Raw genomic sequence first — 26,633 nt, forward strand, 5'->3', positions numbered from 1 at the left:
TGGTTAGAAAGGAAGGTGGAGAAATAAAAAGAAAGGATCCTTTAAGCTCCCACCATTCAGCCACGTGACAGTAATTACTGATGCAGTCCTCTCAGTGCTATTTAGTTTGCAAGCAATTGACTCTAGTCCACCCCCAGTTACAAACACAGAAGTTATTTTAAATCTTGAAGAGGAAAGGGTATATAGGCTGAAAGAATAAATTGGGTTTGATCGTTTTCAATAATTGCCAGAGATATCAGTTTGTGGCAGAAACAGACCCATTTTCAGCTGGAATGGGGCCTCGTCAGGGAAACTCAAAAATCTTTGTCTGATCAGTTACGGCACCATACCTAAACAGCTACCAGGTTGCAGTAACAACACAACTCCTCAGTGGAGAAATTGTTGTTTATCCTGACGTCAGTAAAAGCCTAGAGATGTAAGATGCTAATGAATAAGAAACAGTATTTTCTATGAAATGCTGAGAGAAATTGAATTTTCCAGCATAAAACAGGAAGGCTGAACAGTCCACAGCAATTGTGCTCTGCTTTATTCATTTGACCTTTGAACCTACGTGTGTCCTGAAACATGCTAAATTTGAACCTTGGAGCTTTTTGGAATCCTCATAGTTAAGGTTGCATTCTCACAAGGTTATATTTTTTAGAACAGAGAATCTCAAACTTTACAGAACTAAAACCAATTGAGTAAATTCTAATCTTTCCAACTACCACCACAATGACAGACATTGATAAAAGTTTGTTGTAGATTAGGATTTAATTTATTTGTACATGCCACCTGTACTCAGAAGATGAAATCTTCAAGTTACCAGTTGGATAAATAAACAGGAAGGTCGGCTGAAAACAGAATTCCAAGTAGGAAAATCTGAAGTATTTCACCAACCTCAAACTCAAATCCAATATGGCTTCTCTGTGTTTAAAATGTAGTGCTAGCTGTAGGAATAAAGTGTTTATTTGCCCCTTAGGTGGTTTGCATATCAATACTTCTTTCACACACACAGTATACTACACCATATAGTAATAAACATGTCCATTTATTGTTTGAATACATAGTGCAAAACAAATTCAGTGTTATTAGATTGTATTGCTAGCTGAGCACAACCGTTAGCAGATCCCACTAATTGCGGCACATGGTTAAGTTGTGTATAATGTGGTTTCATGTTTTAACTTTAGAGGTAAATATGTAGCCACCAGCAGGTTTTCCTGGTTTGCTGTTGTCCACTTTATTTTAAACTTGGATGTCTTGAGTGTTGTGGTCTGCACTTCTCTTTTAAACTGTTTACGTTGGTAGTAAAGATTTTTTTGTTTATTGCATAAACAGCTTGTCTTTATGTCTGTGGCTAGTTATCTCTACATCACAGTTAAGAATTTTTGTATTTTGTTGATACAGATATTTTTTCGGGGTGAAGGTGAATATCAGTGATCTGGGGAACCACGGCTCTGCGTTTTTAGTGATGCTAACTTTGGTAACTGCCAAGATAAGATGGCTTAAAATGTCATCTCTGTTATCGATTTCTCTTTGTTTTAAATTAATAGTAAAAGGCTGTTTTAGAGCAACTGCTTTCTCATACATGATGTGAAATTGCCTCTGTTGCTGATATAAATAATTAATTACTGCTAACGGCAGGAGTGCTGACAAACAATATTTTAATGTTGTTATTTTATCCCCTTTTTATTCCTAATGAGAAATCCTATTTGGCTAGAATTTGTATTCGCATTTCAAAAATTTACAAAAGTCAGCAATAGGAAACTGATCAGTTTGTGGTAATTTTTTATTTACTTTATTTAAGTTGTCAAATGGTGCTTTGGTCTTTCTTTTTTTCCCTTTTTCCTTCTGTGCATCCTGTAGTGCACATAAAACACATGCCTAATGCATTGAATCCATTGGGTTCCTGCTGATCCTGATGTGAGCAAGTGTTTGTGGAGCAGAAAGATGCCATTTGCTCAGCGGCAGAGGAAACACACCATGCCTTCAACCGCCAAAGTCAGTGATGGTTCATAGTCAGCCTGTTTGTCTGTCTCTGTTGTTGACACACACATACACAGGCACAGGTTTAGGCATACTACGGCCTCTTTGCTGTCAAAATGGTTAAAGAAATAGAGAAAGTTCATCCTGATGAGCTCTCACGTCCCTGTGGGTCCTGATCTGGCAGCTGTGAGGAGCTGAGCCCTCACACCGTTATAGGTGAGACTGCGCTTGCAGCCCTCGGCTTCACTCGGGTGCGTTGATGTTTCAGCAGCAGATTTCTCCAGGCTGTAGTTCAAGGACTTCCCTTAGTGGGAATTCTTAACTAGAGTCTTATTCCTTCTTCCACCCACACCTTGCCCCCATACATACACGTATAACTACACATGCCTTTTTGTGTTTTCATGTAATTACCATGGATTTAGTCTCCCTGCTCCTCACTGTTCTCCATGACTCTCCTTTTTCAGCTTGTGTTTTGTTTTAGTTTAGTTTTTTTTTTTTTTACATTTTACTGCTGGATTTATGAATTGAAATAGGTAAGAGCCTCCCATTGGATAATTACTGCATAAGTGAGTTTCAGGTCGCAACAAGTTATTTAACCCTAACTGATGCAGTGGGTTGCATCTCATTTCTCAAGCAACCATGTCAGAAGACACATCCTGTAGTCATGGAAAATATGTTAATTTGTTTCAGGAGAGTCAGATTTCCAGGTGAAATTACCATACATCAAGCAAAGAAAACATATAAAGAGATTGCTGGAGCTACTAAAGTTGGATTAAGAACTGTCCAACATAAATACTGGAAGGACAGTGGAGGACCATCATATTTGCAGAAGAAACTTGGTCGGGGAAGAAACTCTTGAATGATCGTGACCAAAAACCAACAGCAGAAATTTCGGCTCCGTTCGTCAATGAAAGTAAGAAAGAGCATTTCCACACCCCAGATGTGAGGGGATCTAAAAGGGTTGGGACTAAACAGCTGTGTAGCCTAATGAAAACCACTGATCAGTGAAGATAATTATCAAAAAGGGCTTCGATTTAGCTAGGGAACTTAAAGATTGGACTCTGGAGCAATGGAAGGATGTCATGAGGAGCCTAGGTTTACCCTGTTCCAGAGTAATAGGTGCATCTGGGTATAAAATGAGGCACCCATCATGCCTAGTGCCCACTGTACAAGCCTGTGGGAGCAGCGCAATGATCTGGGGTTGCTGCAGTACAGATCTTAACCTCTTTGAGAATCTTCTGGATGTTTTGAAGAAGAATTTACATACTGATCCAACTGTTCCATCAGCTAAACAAGGCGAAAAATGTATCCAACTTTAATAATCCTAAAGGTGGTCCAACAAATCAACGTTTAACTTTTGATTTGGACAGGCTGTGTATAAATGTATTTAGGTTATTTTTGAGATTTTTTACTTACTTTTTTTTACCCGTGGTTGTGTGTGTTTGAGTGGGTCATAGTTTATAAATGGAGGCATTCAATGGCAGTTAAGAGTGTTTGCTTAAACCTTTTTTTGAATAAAGAGCCATGCCCTGCTGCGTGAGTGTGGAGTGCTTTAATTGTCGTAGTGCTAGTGGACGCCTGTTGTTCACCTCTGCATTGTTGAGCAGCAGACACACAGTGCATACAGCAGGAGCGCTCAGTCGTCGTTTTTTTTTTTTTTTAACAATTTAAAGTGAGTTTGGGTTTCTTGAATGAAACTTTTTTTTTTTTTTTTGGATCATCATTTCGAATTTGGAAAGGTCTGAAACTGTCTCAGGTTATTGTTTCCTTATGTGTTGGGAAGGGACAGATAGGTGGGAGAGGAGCAGAGAAAGATGAAGATCCATACTTTCTTGACTTTTTGTTTTGTAAATCATTCTGCTACTGATTCTTTCATCCCTGCTTTTTGTCTTCAGATATCTGGTAAATTCTCTCCTTCAACCCCCATTGCTGTCAAATAATCGATCGATTTATTGTTCTTGTGTTGTATAATAAATTGTATGTTGCGGCACTGTTTGCCTGATGGCAGCAGTCTGTGGAGAGAGTCTGCTCACTATCTTAGCTGAAATCCTGTACCGCAACATACTCTCCAAATGCTTCACTTTATTCAGGATGTCTCTAGTGGACCTATTCCACAATCACGTCTTCGATTTCGACCAGGTGAGGTCATTTGCAGGAGCAAAGCATCACATGGTCAGTATAATCCTCAACACATCATTATGAGGTGGTTAGCTTGTGTCTCCTTATCTCACCTCACCTTATTTGCCTGTTTAAAAACAAGACCACTTTATGAGCAGGAAAATAAAAATCGTACATTTTATCCTTGGTTGGATGTTGCTCTAATCAGAGGTTTCTCTGTGCTGAATTACTGAGGTGTTTATGCATCCAGCGTTTGTATGCCTTTGTTTCCCTGCAGTCTCATCTTGACATGAATAAAATGTTAGCTTTTAAAGGCATGCCATGTTCTGCTGGCATCTGTCCAACTTCTTTGGTTAAATTAACCTCTGCTGCATATAGTTCAAGCGGCGGCATTCGTCTGTGTGGATGAGATTTGTCATTGCAGCACGCTGGTAATACACTTGTTAAACAGTGAATACGTTTTTTTTTGTATTGCACAATTATTACTTTTAATTTGTTTTTATGCCAGAGTAAATGGACCACATTTGGTTTACACATAAATATCACCTGTGACCAACAGTAGTTCCTGTTCATTAAGGCATTTGTTTGATTTCTGGTGTAGAGGTAAGTGAAGCAAAGAAAACACGTTACCAAATTATTGCATAGCAACTGCTCCAACCTCTGTAACCCCTACCTGCGTTTTCTGTTGTGAATATCACTTTTGAATAGATTAGGAACCATTACAGAAAGCAGTAGATGATTTTCAGCCTACTTTCCCAGCATGTCTGGCTGGCTGTACGTCTTCCTGCGTCTGATGCATCTCTGGTGCTTTTCACGGCTGTTGGTTTTACTGTGGATTTCTAGTCACTAGCTAGCAGCTCCTTGTGGATATGTGCTGCTGTGTCCCTGGCTGCAGTTCACACACTCACCCTGAATCATTTTTTTTTCTTCCAAGCAGTGAAGTATGGGCAGAAGGAGGGTGGGGGTGTTTACCATGCTGTGGAACTGCCTGCTTCCCAGCTTGTCTGCCTTAGCCCCAGACACAGACCAGAAACTCTGTGGGGGTAGAGGGAGCACTGCATCTTTCTTTCCTTTCCATTCCTTCCCTTCCTCCCTACCTCTTTCTTTTTTCACCAGTTTTTCTCCCTTCTCTACACTTGCTTTTATATTTCTTGTCTTCGCCTGCCCTCTAAAGGCCAAAGGGCTTCATGCTCTGTATGTAAATGCGTGTGTGTGCATGTGTGTGTGTGTGTGTGTGTGTGTATGTAGCAGCTAGGCTGCATCTGGCAGCTGCATCAGCATGTGAGTTCCTCCTCGTGATGCTGCAGCTTCATAGTTTAGGTTATGGAGAGGTATTTTTCTTCACATTCATACACACACTCACACACACACATACTAAAAGGATGGTGTAATTACCCTTTGCTCTCATGTAATGCCCCAGGTGTTATATTTATCTCCACTGCAGCATATCTGACACATAGCACCAATTCCTGGATTCACTTCAGTCACCGTCCTTACAACAAATACACTTCCCTAGGCCATGGTTTTATAACTCCATATGTATGTATGTGTGTATTACCAAGCACAATGTATCTATAGCTATGTTTAAATATGAAGTTTTGCTCTGGATAAGGCTGTTAGCAGATGATTGGGGTTATATTCCCTGCTGCATAACAAGTGCCACCTGATTTGGATGTTTTGTGTAATAAACTTCCAGCTATAAATGAAAACAAGAAAACAATGTGAATGCAAAGATCTTATTTTATTAACTGAAATAAGAAAATAAGAACCAGTGCGAATCCAAATATAGCAAACTGTGGTTGGAGCAAACCAGATAGTCTTACAGCTGGGCCCGTGGCCGTGGCCGTGCTACAGAGACCCCACGTTCAAGTGACTCATCCATACTGTGTAATGCTTTAGTTAGTCGGCTAAACACACTGCTGCCACTCCTCCTGATTGAGAGAAATATTGGCTCTGACTTCTACTGATGCTGAAGACAGCTTGTTACAGAAATCCAGTGATTATGTCCCACTGTGAACAACCACTCTCTCCCTCACTTACACTCTCACATCCCTCGCTAACCTCTGCCTTTCTCTTGTGTCCACTTTGATCAAATTTGCCCTCTCTTGTCTTTGACTGCTGGCCCGAACCACTGGCCCTTGTATTTAAAATATCCGCGCTTAACTAGAAGTTTATGTAGATTACCCGTACTTGCCGTCTCCCGCTTATCCGGGACCGGGTCGCGGGGGCAGCAGACTCAGCAGAGACACCCAGACGTCCCTCTCCCCAGACACCTCCTCCAGCTCCTCCAGGGGGAGCCCAAGACGTTCCCAGGCCAGCCGAGAGACATAGTCCCTCCAGCGTGTCCTGGGCCATCCCCTGGGCCTCCTCCCGGTGGGACGTTCCTGGAACACCTCCCGAGGAAGGCGTCCAGGAGGCATCCGGTATAGATGCCCGAGCCACCTCAACTGGCTCCTCTCGATGTGGAGGAGCAGCGTCTCTACTCCGAGCCCCTCCCGGATGGCCGAGCTCCTCACCCTATCTCTAAGGGAGTGCCCGGCCACCCTACGGAGGAAGCTCATTTCAGCCGCTTGTATCCGGGATCTCGTTCTTTCGGTCATGACCCAAAGTTCATGGCCATAGGTGAGGGTAGGAACGTAGACCGACTGATCGAGAGCTTTGCTTTTCGTCTCAGCTCTCTCTTCACCACAACGGACCGGCACAGCGCCCCCATTACTGCGGCAGCCGCACCGATCCGTCTGTCAATCTCCCGCTCCATTCTTCCCTCACTCGTGAACAAGACCCCGAGATACTTAAACTCCTTCACTTGAGGCAGGAACTCCCCTCCAACCTGAAGAGGACAAACCACACTTTTCCGGTCAAGAACCATGGCCTCGGACTTGGAGGAGCTGATCTTCATCCCAGGCGCTTCACACTCGGCTGCGAACCGCCCCAGCACATGCTGTAGGTCTTGGCTGGAGGGGGCCAGCAGGACCACGTCATCTGCAAAAAGAAGAGACGAAATCCACTGGTCCCCAAACCAGACCCCCTCCGGCCCTTGGCTGCATCTAGAAATCCTGTCCATAAATGTTATGAACAGGACCGGTGACAAAGGGGAGCCCTGCTGGAGTCCAACATTTTATACAGATAGGTTTTTGAAATTTAGGACCGGTTTCCGATCTCTGGTTTTAGTAAAGCACTAACCTTCCAATATCACAAATTGAATTTGTGAAAAGAAATCCAACAAACTTACAAAACCCAATATTTGTGTCTCAGTCAGATTATCTGTGTTGGGGGGAAAAAAAAGCTATAAACCTGAAAAATAAGTATTAAATTAGAAAACTTTACAAAATCTACATGTATTTGACATTGGTAGTAATCATGTAAACTAACTTGGATTAAGTTTTATTTTATGTTATCAAAAATTACAAACAAATTTATTATACTCTTTTGCATTTCCTAAATTTTTTTGTGTTCTCCCTTTTTTGTTTTGTCAAAAAATGTGAAGATGTTGCAATGTTCTTTTGTCTTAGGACCATTTGGTTTTTGTTTTTTTTTTTCAAAATAAGGAAGCAAACAAGCATGGGTAAAAACAAAGTTGACTGGTCATTTAAAGTAGGCAACAAAATGTGTTTAATCTACAAAACCAATTAAAATAAATGCATTTCATTTTATTTGTACTCAGAAGCCCAAGAAATCAATAAAAACTAAATATTTTACACTTGCTTTGACTGCATGGAGGACAAATAAGTGCACTACAAATTTAACAGCAGGTATCCATCCTTATGCCTCTACATGTCTTGTCATGTCTTTTTGTCCTCTCTTTGTGCGTTTGCGACTTTTATCATTACTCAGACTAGTGCTGTACCTGTGCTCTTTCACGTGAGAAAGCACTTTTGACTTTTCATAAGCCCCCACCGCTCTGATCCACATGGGACACACTTGTCTATTCAGAGCATGTCATCAGCAGAGCTCCAGCAGTTAGAGCCAGGTGCTTGTGTGATGTTCCTGTCGCATTAGAAACCTGGATTTGTTGAACATGCAACATTAGAAGAGTACATTAGTTCCATATTTTAAAAGTAAATATCAAAAAGGTTCTCGCCAACCCTCCTCCCACACTTTGAGAATCACGGTGTTAGCACGACCTGGTAGAGTTCAAGTATGGTGTATTTGCAGATTAGAAAAGGATCTGATTTTTGAGTTTCTGACCAACTGATCAAGGTATGTAGAGTAATTTTAAAATTTTTAACACTATTTTTGTCAAAATGCCACCAGGGAAGGCTCAGTATGCATGGTTTACCTTTACTGCAAAACACAATTGGCCCTTCCTTCCAGTATCACAGTTCCTCCAGCCCCACGGTGTCTGTCAAACAGCAAACAAGTGCCAGCAGTGTAATCAAGCAGCCCTTCAGCTGTGTGCGTGTCACACAGAGCCTCCGTAGAGCCATAAACCTGCTCATAAGTGCCAGCAGCATGGCCAAGGTTGAACAGTCAAGTGCCATCAAAAGCAGTTTGCTATAGAAATCGGTCTATCTGCAGACAAACAAAGGGCTCGCTCTTGACTCGACCTGCTTCGTGTAGGCTAAATGTACATGGGCCTGTCTGACACTGGAAATGGCTTTCAGCATGAATAGAGAGGAGAGTAACAAGATGGTAAATGTCAGCTTCACAACTTTGCTGACTGTGAGTGAGAGAAGAAAGTGTTACATTCAGCTCTGACTGTCACCTTCTGCTGAATGCAGCGAAGCAGCGCAGAAAGGGTAAAGTCTGGGTCAGTGGAAACATTTTTAATGTATACCATTAAAGCTGTAACCTTAGGTGTTTATGTTATGTTCACAAGAGACTGGAATAAATGCATAGCTTTGCCATTGCTCTTGACTTTCTCTTTAAAGTTCCAACAAGGCAAATTTTTCTAACGTTGCACTCAAGGTCTGCTGCGAATCAACAGCTCCTTGTGCCTGAGTCGATAGCCATGAGCTCACTTACAGCAGTGCATTCAAAAGGGCCGAGCCTCGTTCAGGTCAGTAACCCTCTGCGTCTGTAACACAAACACAAAGTGACCTGCCAGTCACCGAGCTAAGGCGAAGTGTCAGCTGAAGTTAGCGCTGAAGTGAGCTAATAGGCCCGTCTGGCGCTGAAGGGCCAGTGGGAAAACAGCTGTTCATTTAAGCCTTCCACTTCTCACACTGTGCATTTGGATGAGAGTGTGAGTATGTGTTATGTAGCATATGTATTTGTGTTGTGCTTACCATTTATTTCTGTTACCTCATCCTGCCGTTGACCCATGTCATGTCTCTTCTGCCTTATTTGATAATGATGCAGACTAAGGTAACTTGGCTGCAAATCTGTTTGGGCTGTTATTGCTGAGGCTTAAACTTGCTGCTAACATTGCAATCATTAACCTCCATGTTTAAGGTCAGTCAGCGGCTTTGAAATGTTTAAAATTGGGCACTGAACTGTAGCTTACCTGAAATTACCTATGAATATTTATTTTAAATTTTGTGCTTTGATGTTTTATACAATTTAGTGAGTTGCAGAAGTATTCATTCCCCCGGACCTTTTTCACATTTTGTCACGTTACAACCACAAACTTTAAGGTTTTTTACCGGTAATCTGTGTGGGAAACCAACACAAAGTAGTGCACATTAATACATTTGAATCTTCAAATGTATAAATATGTTTTCAATCTTTTTTTTAAATAGAACATTTTGTTGTACCTTTGTGTGTGTGTGTGTGTGTGTGTGTGTGTCCGGCGTCAATGCCTTGTGTGACCTCCTCCTGCTGCAGTTAAAGCTTTGAACATCTAAAGGCTAAAATTGTTGCCCATAATTCTTTGCAAAATAGTTCCAACTCTGTCAGATTGGATGGAGAGTGTCTGCCACAGCGGTTTCTAGCTCTTGCCACAGATTCTCAACTGAATTTAAGCCCATACTTTGAATGGGCCATTCTGACACGATAAGTATGTTTTGGTCTAAACCATTACATTATATCTTTGGTTGTATGTTTTAGGTCGTTGTCAAGTTGGAAGGTGAACCTCTGCCCCAGTTTCAAGTCTTTTGCAGCCTTTGAACTTTTCTTCAGCAACACTCTGTTCTCCATCCACTTTTCATCAGTTATGACCAGCATCTTCCCTGTCTCTGAAGTAAAGCTTCCCCACACTAATGCCGCTATCACTATATCTCATGTTGGGAATGATGGTGGGGTGATGTGCAGTGTTGATATTGTAATTTTGCCACACACAGAATTTATCATTTAGGCCTAATATTGAGCTGCGAGGTTCTTCAATGCTGCTTGCAGCTTTAATATTGAAATCGTATTTCAAAAAAACTGAAAACCATGTATTTTCCTTCCACTTAACTTTGCTATGTGTTTCTTTAATTGCATAAAATCCAAATAAAATACATTGAAGTTTGTGGTGGAGACAAAATTGAATACAATTTTAAGAGGTATTAATACATTTGCAAAGCTCCATATGTTTTAGTTTAATACTATACTTGCAAATTACATGTTCATCTTGAAGTTTCTTTCTTCTTTTCACCATATTGACAAAAAGGGTGCATAATATCTAGATACTCCCTGGTTGTCTTGCACTCTAAATATCAGTTTCAGATTCATTCTTCTTTCTGCTGTATGTTGTTTCTATGCACAATGAGAGTGGAAATGTATCTTGTCACGCTTGCTTGCAGCTTGTTGCAGCCTGGACTAAATGGTGTGTGATCTGATTCTGAACATCTCTGTGTCCCGCAGGCTCAGTTCTTCTACAGCAGACTGATGGAGACGGACAGGCTTCGCTGGATCTGGTCTCTGCGCTGAGTCAGAGGGAGGAGCTCCTCCGCAGCGCTCAGGTTGGCGACTTGGCCCACATGAACAAAGACAAAACTGAGGTTTTGAACCTTCCTCTCCTGGAGGCTGGATCTTGTCTGCTGGGCCATCTCATTTTCTCCTACCAGGTGGATAGGGGTCTGCCTGGCCTCACACAGTCGGGGGACAAGCCTCGCAGCCTGGTTTACAAGCTGGTCAGAGCATTGGAGACGCACTCCCTCCAAAAAGTGACTTTAGACTGGACAGATCAGCGGGCAGTGAGGCTGGCGGAAGATGTGGAGACATTGTTGAAGCTGAGCCGAGGAGAGCACAAAGAACAGGTGTCTCTAGCTGTGAAGGAGTGCAGAGGAGAGAAAACGGTCTTCCTGATGGAAACACTGGAGAACCTCTTGGCAATGCACTAGTTGCTGATTTGTAAGAAAAGATTAATGGTCTGGAAAATAATTCTACATCTTGTCTTTGAGGGTTTTATATAATGTTGCAATCCCTGTACCCACTGACCCTGGTTTGTACATGTCAGTATAATATTGCCTTCAGGTTCTTTGGTAAGCTTTTGAAGTAATTTCTACAGAGCTGTCATGTTTTACTTGTTAATAACTGTAAGAGTCTGTGTTTCGTTACATTATTTGGCTTAATATATATTTTTCAAACATTTATTGAATAAAACAATATTTATTTTTGTTTATCTAGTTCCATGTTTATTTTATGTGAACACTAACATGTCAATGTGGGCTGACTTTTACCTTTCCTGTTTACAAATAAAACATATATTGTCATATATATATATATATATATATATATATATATATATATATATATATATATATATATATATATATATATATATATATATATATATACCATCTGTCCTTCCAGTCATCCTTCCTTCATTTTCCCTTCCATTCGTCCATTAATTGTTTAACTATGCATCTACTCGTCTTTGTACCTCCATGCATCCATCTAGTTTTCATCCATCCATCCATCTATTCGTTTGTCTGTCATTTCTCTCATCCAAAAATGTTTCTTTTTATTCACTTGATTTTCTGTTCCTTCTGTTTTTCCATGACAGTCATTTTAAATTTTTTTTATCTTTTCATCTTTTTCCATCCATGTGTACATTGTTCAAAATTTCCATCTATTCATTCAGCTTTTCATCTACCCATGATTTTGTTTGTTCGTTCATCCATCTCTTTATTTCAATCATCCATCTTTTTTCTGTCCATTTTTAAATATTTTCATCTGTCTATTCTTACTTCCATTTAATCAATTTTTAAACTGCATCACTTCATCCATTTTCCATACATCCTTCCTTTTGCTATCTTGTACATCCATTCTTCCATTTATTTTTTAGTCTATCCATCTATTCATTTGTGTTTCTATTGATGCTTCTCTTTTTTCCATCTCTCAATCCATCAGTGTCCATTCATCTATTTTCCAACTTTCATCCTTCTCTTTGTCCCTCCATCTATGTCTTTCCATCCAAACATCCATGTCTTTGACCATCAACACAGCCGTTAATTTTTCAGTGTGTCTATTCATCTCATTTTCTCTCCATCCATTCATCCATCCACTTACAGTATGTGTGTTTTTGTGGGATCTGTATTCAAACCCTCACTGCTAGTGAAAGATCTACCCTAGTGAAGATCTGTAAATATCCTTTGTTAAAGGGTTGTAAACGTTGGTCGGGAAGATTACGGAGATTTGACATGTAGGAATCCTGTGAGATGTTTTATACAGGGAAGTGTAGAATGGAACGTGTTGCTGTAATTTAAGCTTCCGAACCTGAAAAGGGAGGCAGGAAAACTTAACCGGAAGTGTGCCTGCAACTCCTATGTCAATAATTCACACAAAGTGAAGTTGATCAAAAATATTTTATTAAAAGTTTTGTTTCATTGTCTTTTTCCCCATATATCAGATGATTTTCATTACCTAAATCAGAGGTCATGTCTGTAAATGTCATTGGTGTGGATGGGGCACACAAATATGATGTCACAAGCAGGAAATATTGCAGGCAGACAAGACGGACCTTGAAAAAAATTGAGGCAGGCAATACACCTACTTTACAGTATTATTACCAGACCATCAACAGGCATACTGCATATCATACCACCATAGTGCTTCTCTTTCCTTGACAACCATCAGTCTCCTTATATGTATATATATATGTTATATATTTAAATATTTTTTTCTCTACATGATACAAAAATCACACTTTGGTTTTCTGGTAAATGCAGCCAAAACCATAAACTAATGACAAAAAGAGGCATTCGAATGCCCTACCAAACAACACTCGCAAATCTGCAACAAACAAACATAGACAAATTTGTTGGTACCCTGGCTAAAGATTTGCAATAGGCCTGAAGATATTTTTCTCTTTATTGCAGCAGTACAATCTCAGAATGAAAATGTAAAACAAGAAAAATCAACCTTTAAGTTTATTACTTTTATTTGGGGGGGGGGGGGCGTCACATCCTAAGAAATAATTGCTTTTAACAAAATTATAAGTGGCATGATCATTGATATCTTTTCTGCCAATAGGACAGCATTTGGTCTTTGTCTCATGCTTGGAGCATACAGAGAGAGGGATCTTCTGCTCTTTGCACAAAGTCCAGATCCTCTCTTACACTCTCTTTGGTTAATTTCATCCAACTGTTTTAGGTCTGGGGACTGATATGAACTTGGAAGAAGGAAGGTTTAGTCCCTGGAAAATGTTTTTGACCATTACCCTACTGATGACCAACTTTTACTTTACTGGATAGGTCCACCAAATATTCATTTAAAATGTTTTGGTATTTTAAGAAGTTCCCAGGGGGACTGGAAGATAAAGAGGCCCACAGCATCACAGACCATCCACCATACTTAACGATAGACATAAGATGCTTTTAGGAATACTCAAATGTGCAAATTATTTGTTTAACATCAGGCACACCTAGAGTGTTTGTTGGATCAATCTTGGTGTCATTTGACCAAATCACATGGTTTCAGTTAAAGTCCCAGCACAGTTTAGCTAACTCCACATGTTTATATTTTTGATGGCAGGACAGAAAAGGCTTTTCTTTGGCATCACTTATAAATATTTAGTTGGCATACAGAAAGCCTCTAATGGTTGTTATGGTGACTGGGTGACGCCAAGATGCTACTCTGATGCAATAGATCCAGTGCAGTGTGAGCGTCAACTGAACTCCTCCACTAGTTAGCACAGAAGCCCACTGTTGTATGAAAGCAGTGTGAAACCTGATACAAAATCTGAGAAGTTACTGTAAAAACACAAAATGTCAAAAAGTTGATGTGCACATGAATAACCACTGCGGTTTATTAAGGATCAAACATCGGTAGAAAGCTAATTAGTGTTGAAACAACAGTGAAAAGCAAAACTAAGATAATGATTGCTGTTTGTTTTTACTACAGTGTTATTTTCATTTGTTTATTTTAATACATTTTGCCTAATTAAAAGTCAGCCCTACACTATAGCAATAGCCCTTGTTCTGTAACATCTGATAGTGACAAGATGGAGCTGAAGGGCACCACCTCGGCTGCTCGGTGAAGCAGCCTCCAGATCAGAGCCTGTTGAGTTGGTTGGGGACATAAAGGGCCTGTTGTTAAAATAACATAAAATATTCAGCTCATCTTTAAATCTGACAGTTTTCAATGATTTCCGATGACACCAACAGTAATTATGAGAACCGGAAGCTTTAGCTGTAAATAGCTTATATAGCTTTGAGTTAGATGAAGTTATATCTTCAAATATCTGTGGGTCATTGCAGTAATGAAAGCTCTGTTTGCCATGAGATGCACTAACAACAAAAAAACAAAACTATCTAAATAACTGTGTGCTAGCAAGGCACATTCTGAGTTTATGTGACTGGGTAGATACACTCCGACAATGAACAAGTGCGCTCTCTGATACCTCTTGTACATGCTCCAAAGAAAAATGATGTTTGACAACTTGTCCACTGTCAGTCTCCTGTGTGTTCTTAGCACATACTCAGGTTTGAATATGGATTTACAGATCATACAACAGTTCATTTATTACAATGTTTTAAAAAAGCAAGGCTTTCTACATGCAATAATTCTAATTGCTTAGTGCTGATTTTAAAATGAACTCCAAGAATAGCTCTGACTGTGGATAGGGGTAGGTTTAAGCAAGTAGCTGCTTTCTTGTAGCCATTTTCTTAATTGTAAAGATCATCAAGTTATATCTGACTTATGTAAAGGGTATTTTCTCTTGTTTTTGCTGTTTAGAGGAGTAGATAAAAGACATGAGCTACTGTGTCATTTATAAGTATCTATGCCCCAGGGACACAGAAAGTCATGGATTACTAGGTAGGACTTCCTATAATCTTGATCATATAAAAACGTTTAGTATAAATTCAAATAAATTGCTTTACATACTCTTATTTTCTAGGAATTGTTACGGTACTAATTCTTTCTTAATTTAGGATATTCCCTACTAAATAAAATACCTTAATTTAATTATTATTATTATTCATTGTTTGTGTGTGAGATTATTCTGCTGCAGTGAAAGATTAATTTTAAGGTTTTTTAATACTCTTTATCAGGCCAGTCAACAAATGTTGTTGGAACTCTGGAACTGTTACAGTAAAAACAAAAATGTGAAGTATTAAAGCTGTTCATCAGGCATTACAAAAAAGCCTTCCCTAAGGAGTCAGAGTAAATTTGTAGCAATGCTCTACAAACTGTTTTATTACCATTTTTCAAATAGATCAGACAATAAAATGATATATTGAAGCATGGAAACAGTGGAAGAAAGAATCTTCAGAAGGTGGAAGGTGACGGCACACAGACAGACAGATGAGGGGAGAAGATGACACTCGCTGCAGTGAGCAGGGGTTTACAAACTTAAAGACAGTCAGACAAAGAAGTCGAGGCAATGGGAAATGGAGGCAGGGATCAATAGGATGAGACAGGACCTCCTCAAACATAGTCTGTGCTGTGATCTTTCAAGAGAAGCTCTGCAAGAAGCCCATGAGACCATTTCTTCAGACAGGGTCGCAACCCTGCTTACTGACGAATGAGAAAACCGCAGAGAGAGCAAACGGGGAAAGCATGACGGGAAGTGGGTTTTGAAATAGGATAAAACACGCATACACACAAATATTTCTCCATCCCTGACATCTCTGGCCTAAGTCCCCTCGGAGCCTTGTCTTGTCACACAATTGCTTGCTGCTCATCAAGCATCTCCACAAAGTCAACACCAAAAAACAGCTGGCGCTTCTGCTGCAGCACGCACACACACACTGAATCTAAGTGTCAATCTAGAGCTGGAGGGTAGATGCAATTGTACCACACACCGATGCTGAGAGGATTTTTGATTGCGTAAACGTGGATATGCAAACGCTCCTCTGTAAATACACAGCTTGCACATACGAGCCTGTGTCTCTGGAAGGTCTGATCAAAGTTGAGCTGTGGGCACAGGAGGTGGGGCAGATGGAGAGGGCGGCCAGCCCGGGGCGCTGCATCAGAGAGCATGTGTGTGTGTGTGTGTGTGTGTGTATGCATGCAGTTGAGAGAGAGAAAATGTTCCTGCTCAAATATGACATTCTGTTTTCATCTGTGAGCAAGTAGTTACAGTGTGCAAGACTTCCTACAAGAGATGTGTGCTTTCTCTCTTCTCTCTTGAGAGGTAGAAAGAGAGGCTGGGGTTCTTTGTGTCTGCATGCGTGGCCATGCTGAAGAAGTACGCCTTGTGTGTAAATGCTTTCATGTGTGGCCACCAGGGCAAGCACATAGGGAGATGAGAGGGAAGGAGACCGGCCTTTCAGACAAAATTAGGGCCGCGCCTGCCTAAAGGCCTGCTTGCTCGATGACACTCTGCATAGACCGGGTGACATCTATCTAAACACAGTGACAGCAGCCCTGTCTGCAGCGCCTCCTCACAGTGAACGTGTCGTTCTGACCGACTGATGACATTTACGGGGTTAAACTACACATTTATTAGTGATGCAGTGCTACACTAAATGGTCTTATTCCCAACCTTGTTCCTACTTGTTGGTTTAGGGAGTTTTGAAAAGTTAAAAGGACCTGTTGTTCCAGATTTGTGTTTGCAATTGCATTTCGATAAATTAGAATATTATGAATAAGTTATTTATTTCTAAAAGGGGGAAACTCACACAGGTTCATTTCCCACAGTGATATATTTCCTGCCTTAATTTCTGTTAATTTTGATGAATGTCTTACAGCTAAGAAAACACAAAATGCAGTTTAGTAGAAAATTTGAATAATACATAAAACTAATAACAAAAGCATTTTTGATACAGAAATGTTAGCGTACTAAAAAGTGTGTCCATGCACTCTACGGTATACAGACTCAATCATTAGGAAGCCCCGGTTGTTTTGATAGCCTGCAGCTGGTATACATTGTTGGATCTGGTGTCTATTCATAGCTTGTCTAAAGGGTTTAGGTCAGATGAGTTTGCCAAACAATCACGTACAGTGATACCATGGTTTTAAAAGCAGGTAAAGCAAGACCTGCTGGAAAAGAAAATCACCACTATCCAAAAATTTCCTGATAAACATTTGACTTTGGACTTACTAAAATCTAGTGGACCAACACCAGCAGATGACATGGTTACCCAAATTATCACGGACTGGAAACTTTACACTGGGACTCAAACAGCTTGGATTCGGAGTGGCTCCACTCTTTCTCCAGACTACAGAATCTTTATGTCTAAATAAAATGCAAAATTGACTTTCATCTAAGAAGAAGACTTTGGTCTACTAAGCTACAGTCCAGTCCTTTTGTTTCCTTAGCCCAGATAAGACGCTACTGACATTGTCTCTGGTTCTGGAGAGACCTAACACACAGAATGTAACATTTGGAGTCCATATCCTGGATACATCTCTTGAGGCACTGAGTTTGGCAAACTTTTCAATATTATTTTAATTTACCGAGATGCGCTCGTTTGTAAGGAAACATATCTGGAGGCTATTAACAAAATTTCACAATCAGGTTAGCTTGCTAATTTAGGTGGTAACAACCCACACTGCTGCCAGCAAACATAAAATCATTAAAACATTCAAGAAGAGATAAAAATAAGGATGCATTAGTATAAAACAATTAGAAAATAGAAACAGTTTATAAAAAGTGTTTTAAAGCTATATAGTATAAGCTAAAGAAATGTCAACAATCATCATTTAAGGCCTGCATTTATATTTGTAATAGTGTAAATGGACCCAATCATCTATAAATATTTGAACTGTACACTGACTCCCAGAGGGAAGGACACAGCAGCGGATAAGGCTGATAAAAAAATGATCAATGAATCAAAAGTAAGACTAAACAATAACAATAATAATAAATTAAAGCTTTTTTAAGTCCTTGCTCATATAAAATAATATTTAAGGAAATTGCAAAGTCTATTGAAAGGAGAAATTAAGTTCAACAAAATAAGACAGGATATAAATAGAATAGAAGAAGGATGGTTCAGCCAAGACTTTGCTCCTCAGTGTCCAACATTAGACCAGCGGGAGAAAAATAAAGAAGAAAGGAGTCCGTGGGCGGCTGAAGTGCTCTACCCGGGGTTGTTTTTCTTCCTTTTATTTGGACTGGGATTGGGATCCAGTTTCAGCTGTTGGTACTGCACCTGTTAAAACACACATACACACACCACTCGGTCAGGTGGAGAGAGCAAAGGATGCTTGAATAGCACACACACCCTCCAGAGGCTCCGGTCCAGCTGTGTGGAACGGCAGCCTCGGGGAGGGGATTACGCACTGATTACAACGAGCATGCACAGATGCAGACATGCACGCGCGCAAAAGCTCTGAAGGAGATCACTGTAGTAGCAAAAGGTTCACATATGCTCATACAACAACAACACACACAGATGTGCAACAGTGGCCTACAGGAAGGAATCAGACAGACAAACAAAGAACAGGGTGAGGGCCCGTGGGAGAGAATGGACGGCCAACCGTCATCCCACCAGGGAGATAGGAAGTAGACAGGCTGCAGAATAAAATGTTGCTTACAATAGTATACTGTGCATATAAACCTGGAGATACATCACAAGACAACAAATTAGAGCTATAACTATCAATAAGGCCATGTTTTGATCTGATCCTGAAGATTTTTTAAGGTGTTTAAACTATTTATTGCACAATGTACAAATAAATATCCACTTCATCATTGTTCCTGCACCAGCGCTGATAAAAAAGCACATCTATGAGAGATTTTATTCCTCTAAAAAGAACTGAAGACGTTTCTTTTTCCGTACATGCTTCCAAAGCCTCCACCTACAACTTTGCTTCAAATGCTTTTGTAAACGTGAGGGACTGTGCAGTTTTGGGCTTTTAGTTGTGTGAATGCTGAAGGCATTAGTGTCTCCATAAGAACCTTGAACAAATCTACACTAGAACCATGTACAAGGATCCATAAGAAACGGGTCCAAATTCTATCAGAACCAGGTACAAATCTTCATCAGATCCAGGAGGAACCCTCTATCAGACTCAGGAATAAACAGGTCTGAACTCTATCAGAACCAGAATGAAACCACTACTCTGTGACTTATGATGATAAGACCATCTTCATGGGTCCCAGGGGAGCATCAAAACGGCAACCATTTGATGGCAGCTACTTAAACAGCTTCTACTGCTCTTCCAACACCTGAACAAGAGTGAATAATTTTGAAGGGCAATTTCATAGACTTTTGAATATAGGCTGTAGTAAGCATTACCATTTTAGTTAATTTAAGCTTATACATTGTTTTTGCATAGTAGGTGGGGTAAATTAATATCAGCCTTCATCCTAGTGATAGCCAATATGCTAATGTTAGCATTTTAGCTTCTCTTTCTCCTCTCTTTTCTCTTAGCTGAAGAACACATTTGCCCTTTAAGGCAATTACTTGTTTGTTTTTGTGTTTCTTCAGCAAATTTATTTTTAGTTTATTCTTTTTCTGAAATTTCTGCCATTTTTTATATATTTTAGCACTGATTTCAACTTCTTAGGCAATGTTTTTGCTTCAGTCTATGCTTTTTCAGCTCATCTAAGGGCAGCTCTTTCCTGTTTTTTTAAAGATTTTGTCAGTTCTTGCATTTCAACAACTATTTCAACAAGTAGTTTTGAGATAATATCACCTTCTTACGATGTTTTATAGCTAATATTCTTCCTGGTTAAACAGATCAGATTACCGTTTTTCTTTGCTGTTTCTGCTATTTCTACGAATTTATCAGATCTCAGCTGATTTTCGCTTTCAACCTTAGCCACGTTCTGCCAGCTTTCAACAGGAGTTTAGCTTTTCTGTTTTCTTCTAATTCATAAAATTTCAGCAGATTATCTGCAGTCAATTTCAGCTTGTTTCTGTCAGCTTTCAGTTACAAAATTCAGCTTACAGCATTCACACTGCATTTTCGCAGGAAATGCAAATTATTCTTGTTATTATTTCTTTTTAATATTTGGTTTGTGGCACTAGTGGCCTTTATTTTGCAATTTTTCTTTGAAAGTAGGTAGACAGGAAAAGGGTTTAAGAAAGGAAGAAGGCATGCAGGACAGGTCACCAATTATGGGACTCGAACCAGTGGACAGCCATGTTGATGGCCAAAGCCTCGGCCAAAGCCTCTCTAAACATTGGCCCAGCCCTCTACCGCTGCGCCAGCACCACGCCCCGGCTTTGAGTTATTTCTCTGTTGATGATTGACTGTTTAATGCATACAGTTATAGAAAACAAACTAAATCAAACTAAACCTTTTCTGTTTTACACCGGTTAGGATTCCCAAAATTATTTCGATTTGCTAAATGCCAAAACAATGAGACATTATTTTAGAACTGTTTTAATTTATTTCTTAACATTCAGAGGTTTACACACACCATGATGATTACTATGATTTTAAACATTTGGGAAATTCCCGCCCTTGATGTCATTGCTTGTAAGCTTCTGATAACTGACTATTTAACTGACTGAGTTAAATAGGGACAACATAGAAAAATCTAAAGAAATCAGCCAATATACCAGGAAGAGGATTTTGGAGAATTTCTGGTTCATCCTTGTTTACAATTTCCAGATCTGCTCAAACAAACATATGCAAGTATGAACCCTAAGGGAATGTCCAGTCATCATCAGTTCAGGAAGCATAAGAGTTTTGTTTCACAGAGACAAATTTGTTTCGATGCAAAGTACAGTTCATCAACCTCAGAAAAAAACGTAAAAAACTTGCTTTTAATGCTTGGTTCACACGGCAGAATTTTCAGATTGTTGGTTGATTTTCAAAACCTGAGACCCCACAAGTGATGATAAAAAATCTTAGGTGTAACAGGTTCGGTTCTACAGTGTGTGTTGTCCAGCCGCACGAAACACACAACACACGGACAGATTTCACTCACAAACATTCAGATTTTAGACGGGAAATCTTGCAAACCCTCTCGAGATCAAATGTAGTCGGGGCAAGACAATCCACCATGTTGAATATCCTTGATTTGAGGCTGGAGCGGTCCTTCCGAGCAGACTAGATCACTCTTAACACACCACACACAGCAGGATTATCTCATAAAATAATCTTAAGTGCCATCACGATAATCGGGGCATGTTGGAAGGGGCAAAAATCAGAATAAAACTCCTGCTGTGTGAACCAAGCATTATTAAGATGCATTATTATCCACAGTTAAATAAGTTATGTACCGACATTGGCTGAAAGGCCACTCAGAGAGGCAGAAGCCATTAACTAAAAAAAAAAAGAAAATCAAACAAAAGGGTACTGTTTCCAAATCAACTCATGGGCAAAGACCTTAATTTATGGACATTGTTTCATGGTCCAATGAAGCTAAAATTGAAATTGTTACATTTAGAGGAAAAAGGGGAACATTTGCAAATCTAATAACAACATCTCAACTGGGAAATACAGGGGTGGCAGCATCACGCTGTGCTGATGATTTGCTGCAGGAGCGACTGGTGTACATCCAGAAAAAATAGCATCATAAGGAAAGAACATCTCAAGACACAGACAAAGATTTTAAAGCTTTATGGGTCCTTCACATGGACAGTGACATTAAGCATAGAGCCAATTTGTTACAAAGTGTCTAAAAGACAACAAAGTAATTTTTTGGCATGGCAATCACAAAGTCCTGATCTCACAGAACATATTTGGGTGAATAACAGGTTGGAAATAGGATTTAACTCGCAAAGGCCTTTCGATTTCCTCCTCATCACCGCTGACTGCAGCTGCTAACCTCCTTGGGCCAGCATTAAAAGGCTTTGTATGTTAGCAGTCAGTTGATGATGCAACACAGTACAATGGAAACATTCAAAGTGCCCAGTGTAGACTTGGGACGGGATTAGTAGATTTATGTCTCTCGGAAGTATATCCAATCATCTGCAGACTTTGGGTTCATTAATTCCAAGAAATGTCCATCAATCACCCAGTTTTGGTACAGCACTAGTCTGCTCCCTGTTAAATTTAGAATAGAATTTAAAATTCTCCTCCTCACATATAAAGCTCTTAATGATCTAGCTCCATCATACATCAGAGATCTGATTGTTCCATATGTTTCTAACAGAGCACTTCGTTCTCAGACTGCAGGTTTACTGGTGGTTCCTAGAGTCTCTAGAAGTACAATGGGAGGCAGATCCTTTAGTTATCGAGCTCCTCTCCTGTGGAACCAGCTCCCAGTTTTAGTCCGTGAGGCAGACACCCTGTCTACTTTTAAGGCTAGGCTTAAAACCTTCCTTTTTGATAAAGCTTATAGTTAGAGTGGCTTAGGTTATCAGGGAGGGAGCCTTCCTCCCTGTTGGATGGAGTAAGGGGGAGTCAGGTTTAGCCTAAATTGGTTCAGTTATAGCTGAGGTGCAAACACACCCTCCATTTCTGCTACCTGTATGACCCTTTCTCTTTTCCAATGGTTATAATCAGTCTGACAGAGGGAGGTATCCCAATCCTTGTGGTTTTTAGTATAACAATGGCCAGCAGTGGGACCTTTTGTGGGGTGACTTGAGACGACATTGTTGTAAATAAGCGCCGTTTAACTAAATAATCTGAACTGAAACCGAATCTGTGTAGTTATGCTACAATAGGCTTAGGCTGCTGGAGGACATAATGACCACTTTCACCCTCTTCGCTACATTCTCACACTACTCTCCAATTTTGCATTATTGGCTGTTATTTCAGCTTTTAACTTTATTTTCTCTCTCACTTCTCTTCCTAGAAGCTACACCTGGCCTGACTCTGTGTCTACCTGTGACACCTTACTGGAGGGGGGCAACAACTTAATGCTCATTCTCTACCGATAATCCACATAGCCCTAGATTTTAGTGTTTAACCCTTTCTCTCTCCTAGACATGGCGATTGACTGAGCTTAACTGTAACAACTATGTGCTTTCTTTCAGACTCTAACCTTGAAAACTGGCTCAGAGTTTATCTGTTCTTTCTTTCTAGATGAAACGACTAAAGGAGCTACATCCATTAACATTTACTTTTCCTTCCCATAGAAAGTACTCCTGGATCAGAGCTTCGGTGTTCTCTTTGTGTCTCTGCTCTGTTCTCTCAAACCCCCAGTCGGTCATGGCAGATGGCCGCTCACACTGAGCCTGGTTCTGCTGGAGGTTTCTTCCTGTTAAAAGGGAGTTTTTCCTCTGCGCTGTTGCTACATGCATGCTAAGTATGAGGGATTTTTGGCCTACATACAAAATGCTATGAATGTGAAAAAAACTACCACCGCAGTCCACTGTAAGCACACCCTACCCAGTGTGAAAAATGGCAATGGAAGCATCATGTTGTGGGAATACCTTTCTTCACCAAGGACAGGGAAGATGGTCAGAAATTATGGGATGGTGCATTAGGTAAATACAGGTTAATCCTGTTATAAATTACAAGCCTTGAGACTTGGGTGAGATTAACCTTCTTATCAGGACAATGACCCAAATATTCAGCCTGGGCAATAATGGAATAGTTTAGATCAAAACATGTTCATGTGTTAGAGTGGCCCAATTTTCTTGATCTGCAAAGCTAGTAGAAACATACCCAAAAACCTAATAAAAATTAAGGTATTTGCAGCAAAAGGTAGTTAGAGAAGTTACATACTTATGCACGCCACACTTTTAATATATGTTTTTTTAAAGCAGTAAAAAATAATGTGTCATTTTACTTGTACTAGTACTCGTCGTCTTCCGCTTTGCTTTATCCGGGACCGGGTCGCGGACAGCAGACTCAGCAGAGACACCCAGACGTCCCTCTTCCCAGACACCTCCTCCAGCTCCTCCGGGGGGAGCCCAAGGTGTTCCGAGGCCAGCCGAGAGACATAGTCCCTCCAGCGTGTCCTGGGCCATCCCCTGGGCCTCCTCCTGGTGGGACGTTCCTGAAACACCTCACGAGGAAGGCGTCCAGGATCCGATATAGATGCCCGAGCCACCTCAACTGGAGGAGGAGCGGCTCTACTCCGAGCTCCTCCCGGATGGCCGAGCTCCTCACCCTATCTCTAAGGGAGTGCCCGACAACCCTACGATGAAGCTCATTTCAGCTGCTTGTATCTGGAATCTCGTTCTTTCAGTCATGACCCAACGTTCATGGCTATAGGTGAGGGAAGGAACGTAGACCAACCGGTAAATCGAGAGCTTCGCTTTTCGGCTCAGCTCTCTCTTCACCACAACGGACTGGCACAGAGCCCCCGAGATACTTGAACTCCTCCACTTGAGGCAGGAACTCCCCTCCAACCTGAAGAGGACAAGCCACCTTTTTCTGGCCGAGAACAATGGCCTCGGACTTGGAGGATCTGATCTTCATACCAGCCGCTTCACATTCGGCTGCGAACCGCCCCAGCGCATGCTGTAGGTCTTGGCTACAGGGGGCCTGCAGGACCACGTTATCTGCAAAAAGAAGAGACGAAATCCACTGGTCACCAAACCAGACACCCTCCGGCCCTTGGCTGTGCCTAGAAATCTTGTCCATAAAGTTATGAACAGGACCGCTGACAAAGGGCAGCCCTGCCGGAGTCCAACATGCACCGGGAACAGGTCCGACTTAGTGCCGGCAATGCGGACCAAACTCCTGCTCCGCCTATACAGAGACCGGATGACCCCAATAAAGCACCCCCCACAGGGCACCACGATGGACACAGTCGAATGCTTTCTCCAGATCCACAAAACACATGTGGACCGGTTGGGCAAACTCCCATGAACCCTAGAGTACCCTGTAGAGGGTAAAGAGCTGGTCCAGTGTTCCACGGCCGGGACGAAAACCACACTGCTCCTCCTGAAGCCGAGGTTCAACTATCGGCCGGACTCTCCTCTCCAATACCCTGGCGTAGGCCTTACCAGGGAGGCTGAAGAGTGTGATCCCCCTGTAGTTGGAACACGCCCTCCAGTCACCCTTCTTATGAAGAGGGACCACCACCCCAGTCTGCCAGTCCAGAGCCACTGTCCCCGACTGCCACGCAATGTTGAAGAGGCGTGTCAACCATGACAGCCCTACAACATCCAGAGACTTGAGGTACTCAGGGCGGATCTCATCCACCCCCGAAGCTCTGCCACCACGGAGCTTTTTAATCACCACGGTGACTTCAACCTGGGTGATGAAAAAGTCTAACGCCGAGTCCCCAGCCTCAGTTTCCACCAGGGAATGCATGATGGCAGGATTATGGAGATCCTCAAAGTACTCCTTCCACCGCCCGATAATGTCCCCAGTTGAGGTCAGCAGCCTCCCACAGCCAATAGGACTCCTTCTTCAGCTTGACAATGTCCCTTACTGCCGGTGTCCACCACCGGGTTCGGGCATTGCCGCCGCGACAGGCATCACAGACCTTACGGCCTCAGCTACAGGCAGCAGCATCAACAATAGATGCGGAGAACATGGTCCATTGAATACATCTTTGGCCGAGGGCTCTGCCAGACGTTCCCAGCAGACCCTCAATATGCGCTTGGGCCTGCTATGTCTGTCCGACTTTCTCCTCTTCCAGCGGATCCAACTCACCACTCTCTTCACCAGAGTGTCCAAAACATGCGGCCAAAGGTCTGACGACACGACAACAAAGTCGATCGTCGACCTCCTGCCTATGGTGTCCTGGTGCCAAGTGCACTGATGGACACCCTTATGCTTGAACATGGTGCTCATTATGGACAATCCGTGACTAGCACAGAAGTCCGATAATGAAACACCACTCGGATTCAGATCGGGTAGGCCATTCCTCCTGTCGAAGCCATCTCTGCTTACCCAGGTCCGTTAATTTGGGCACAGGTTTCAAAAGAGTGAAATAAACACAAAGTACAATCAGCTTAAGTTCGCCTCTGCGCAGAGGGAGAGAGATGCCCCAGCCAACACCTGCGGGCAACAACTCTGCTCCCTCTCCGCTTCCAGCTCGTTTTATTAAGTCTCCACGGCGTGTTCAACATTTCCTTTTTTACATATATCATATCACTTAGTTGTACAGCATAACAGTTCCTTATGTCCAAATAAGGAGTGCTTCCTGTTATTACTTCCAGCAGGTTCATCTTATCCTGTCTCCTTCACTCCCTATCTGCTGCTCCCCCGTCCTTCACCAATTTATGACCTCTATCAGCACATTCCAGTTACACACATAGATAGTTTATATTCTACACTCCCGATCACGCCTCTCCAGGTGTCACTGTCGTTTCCCACGTGGGTGTTGAAGTCCCCCAGCAGAATAATGGAGTCCCTGGGAGGGGCACTATCCAGCACCCCCGACAGGGACACCAACAAGGCCGGGTACTCCGCACCACCGCCTGGCCCGTATGCCGAAACGACAGTCAGAGGCCTGTCCCCAACCCGAAGGCGCAGGGATGCAACCCTCTCAT

The 26,633-nt window shown here is 41.5% G+C and overlaps 2 protein-coding genes across 5 annotated transcripts in view; one reads left to right on the forward strand and one right to left on the reverse strand.

Annotated features, from left to right (window-relative positions):
- Positions 1-11,566, forward strand: part of slf1 (SMC5-SMC6 complex localization factor 1) — a 43,025-nt gene extending 31,459 nt beyond the window's left edge. The window contains exon 18 of the mRNA XM_047380519.1: positions 10,807-11,566. Within this exon, the coding sequence (XP_047236475.1) occupies positions 10,807-11,285 (479 nt within the window). The 3' untranslated portion in view covers positions 11,286-11,566. The remainder of the gene's footprint in view (positions 1-10,806) is intronic.
- A 413-nt stretch (positions 11,567-11,979) lies between these two features.
- mctp1a (multiple C2 domains, transmembrane 1a) overlaps positions 11,980-26,633 on the reverse strand; it is a 216,113-nt gene continuing 201,459 nt past the window's right edge. For all 4 annotated transcript variants that reach the window (XM_047380515.1, XM_047380514.1, XM_047380518.1 and 1 more), the window contains one exon: positions 11,980-18,485. In XM_047380515.1, coding sequence (XP_047236471.1) covers positions 18,414-18,485 — 72 coding nt within the window. In that variant the 3' untranslated portion in view covers positions 11,980-18,413. The remainder of the gene's footprint in view (positions 18,486-26,633) is intronic.

This window comes from Girardinichthys multiradiatus, chromosome 12 (assembly GCF_021462225.1).
Source record: "Girardinichthys multiradiatus isolate DD_20200921_A chromosome 12, DD_fGirMul_XY1, whole genome shotgun sequence".
Taxonomy (NCBI): Eukaryota; Metazoa; Chordata; class Actinopteri; order Cyprinodontiformes; family Goodeidae; genus Girardinichthys; species Girardinichthys multiradiatus.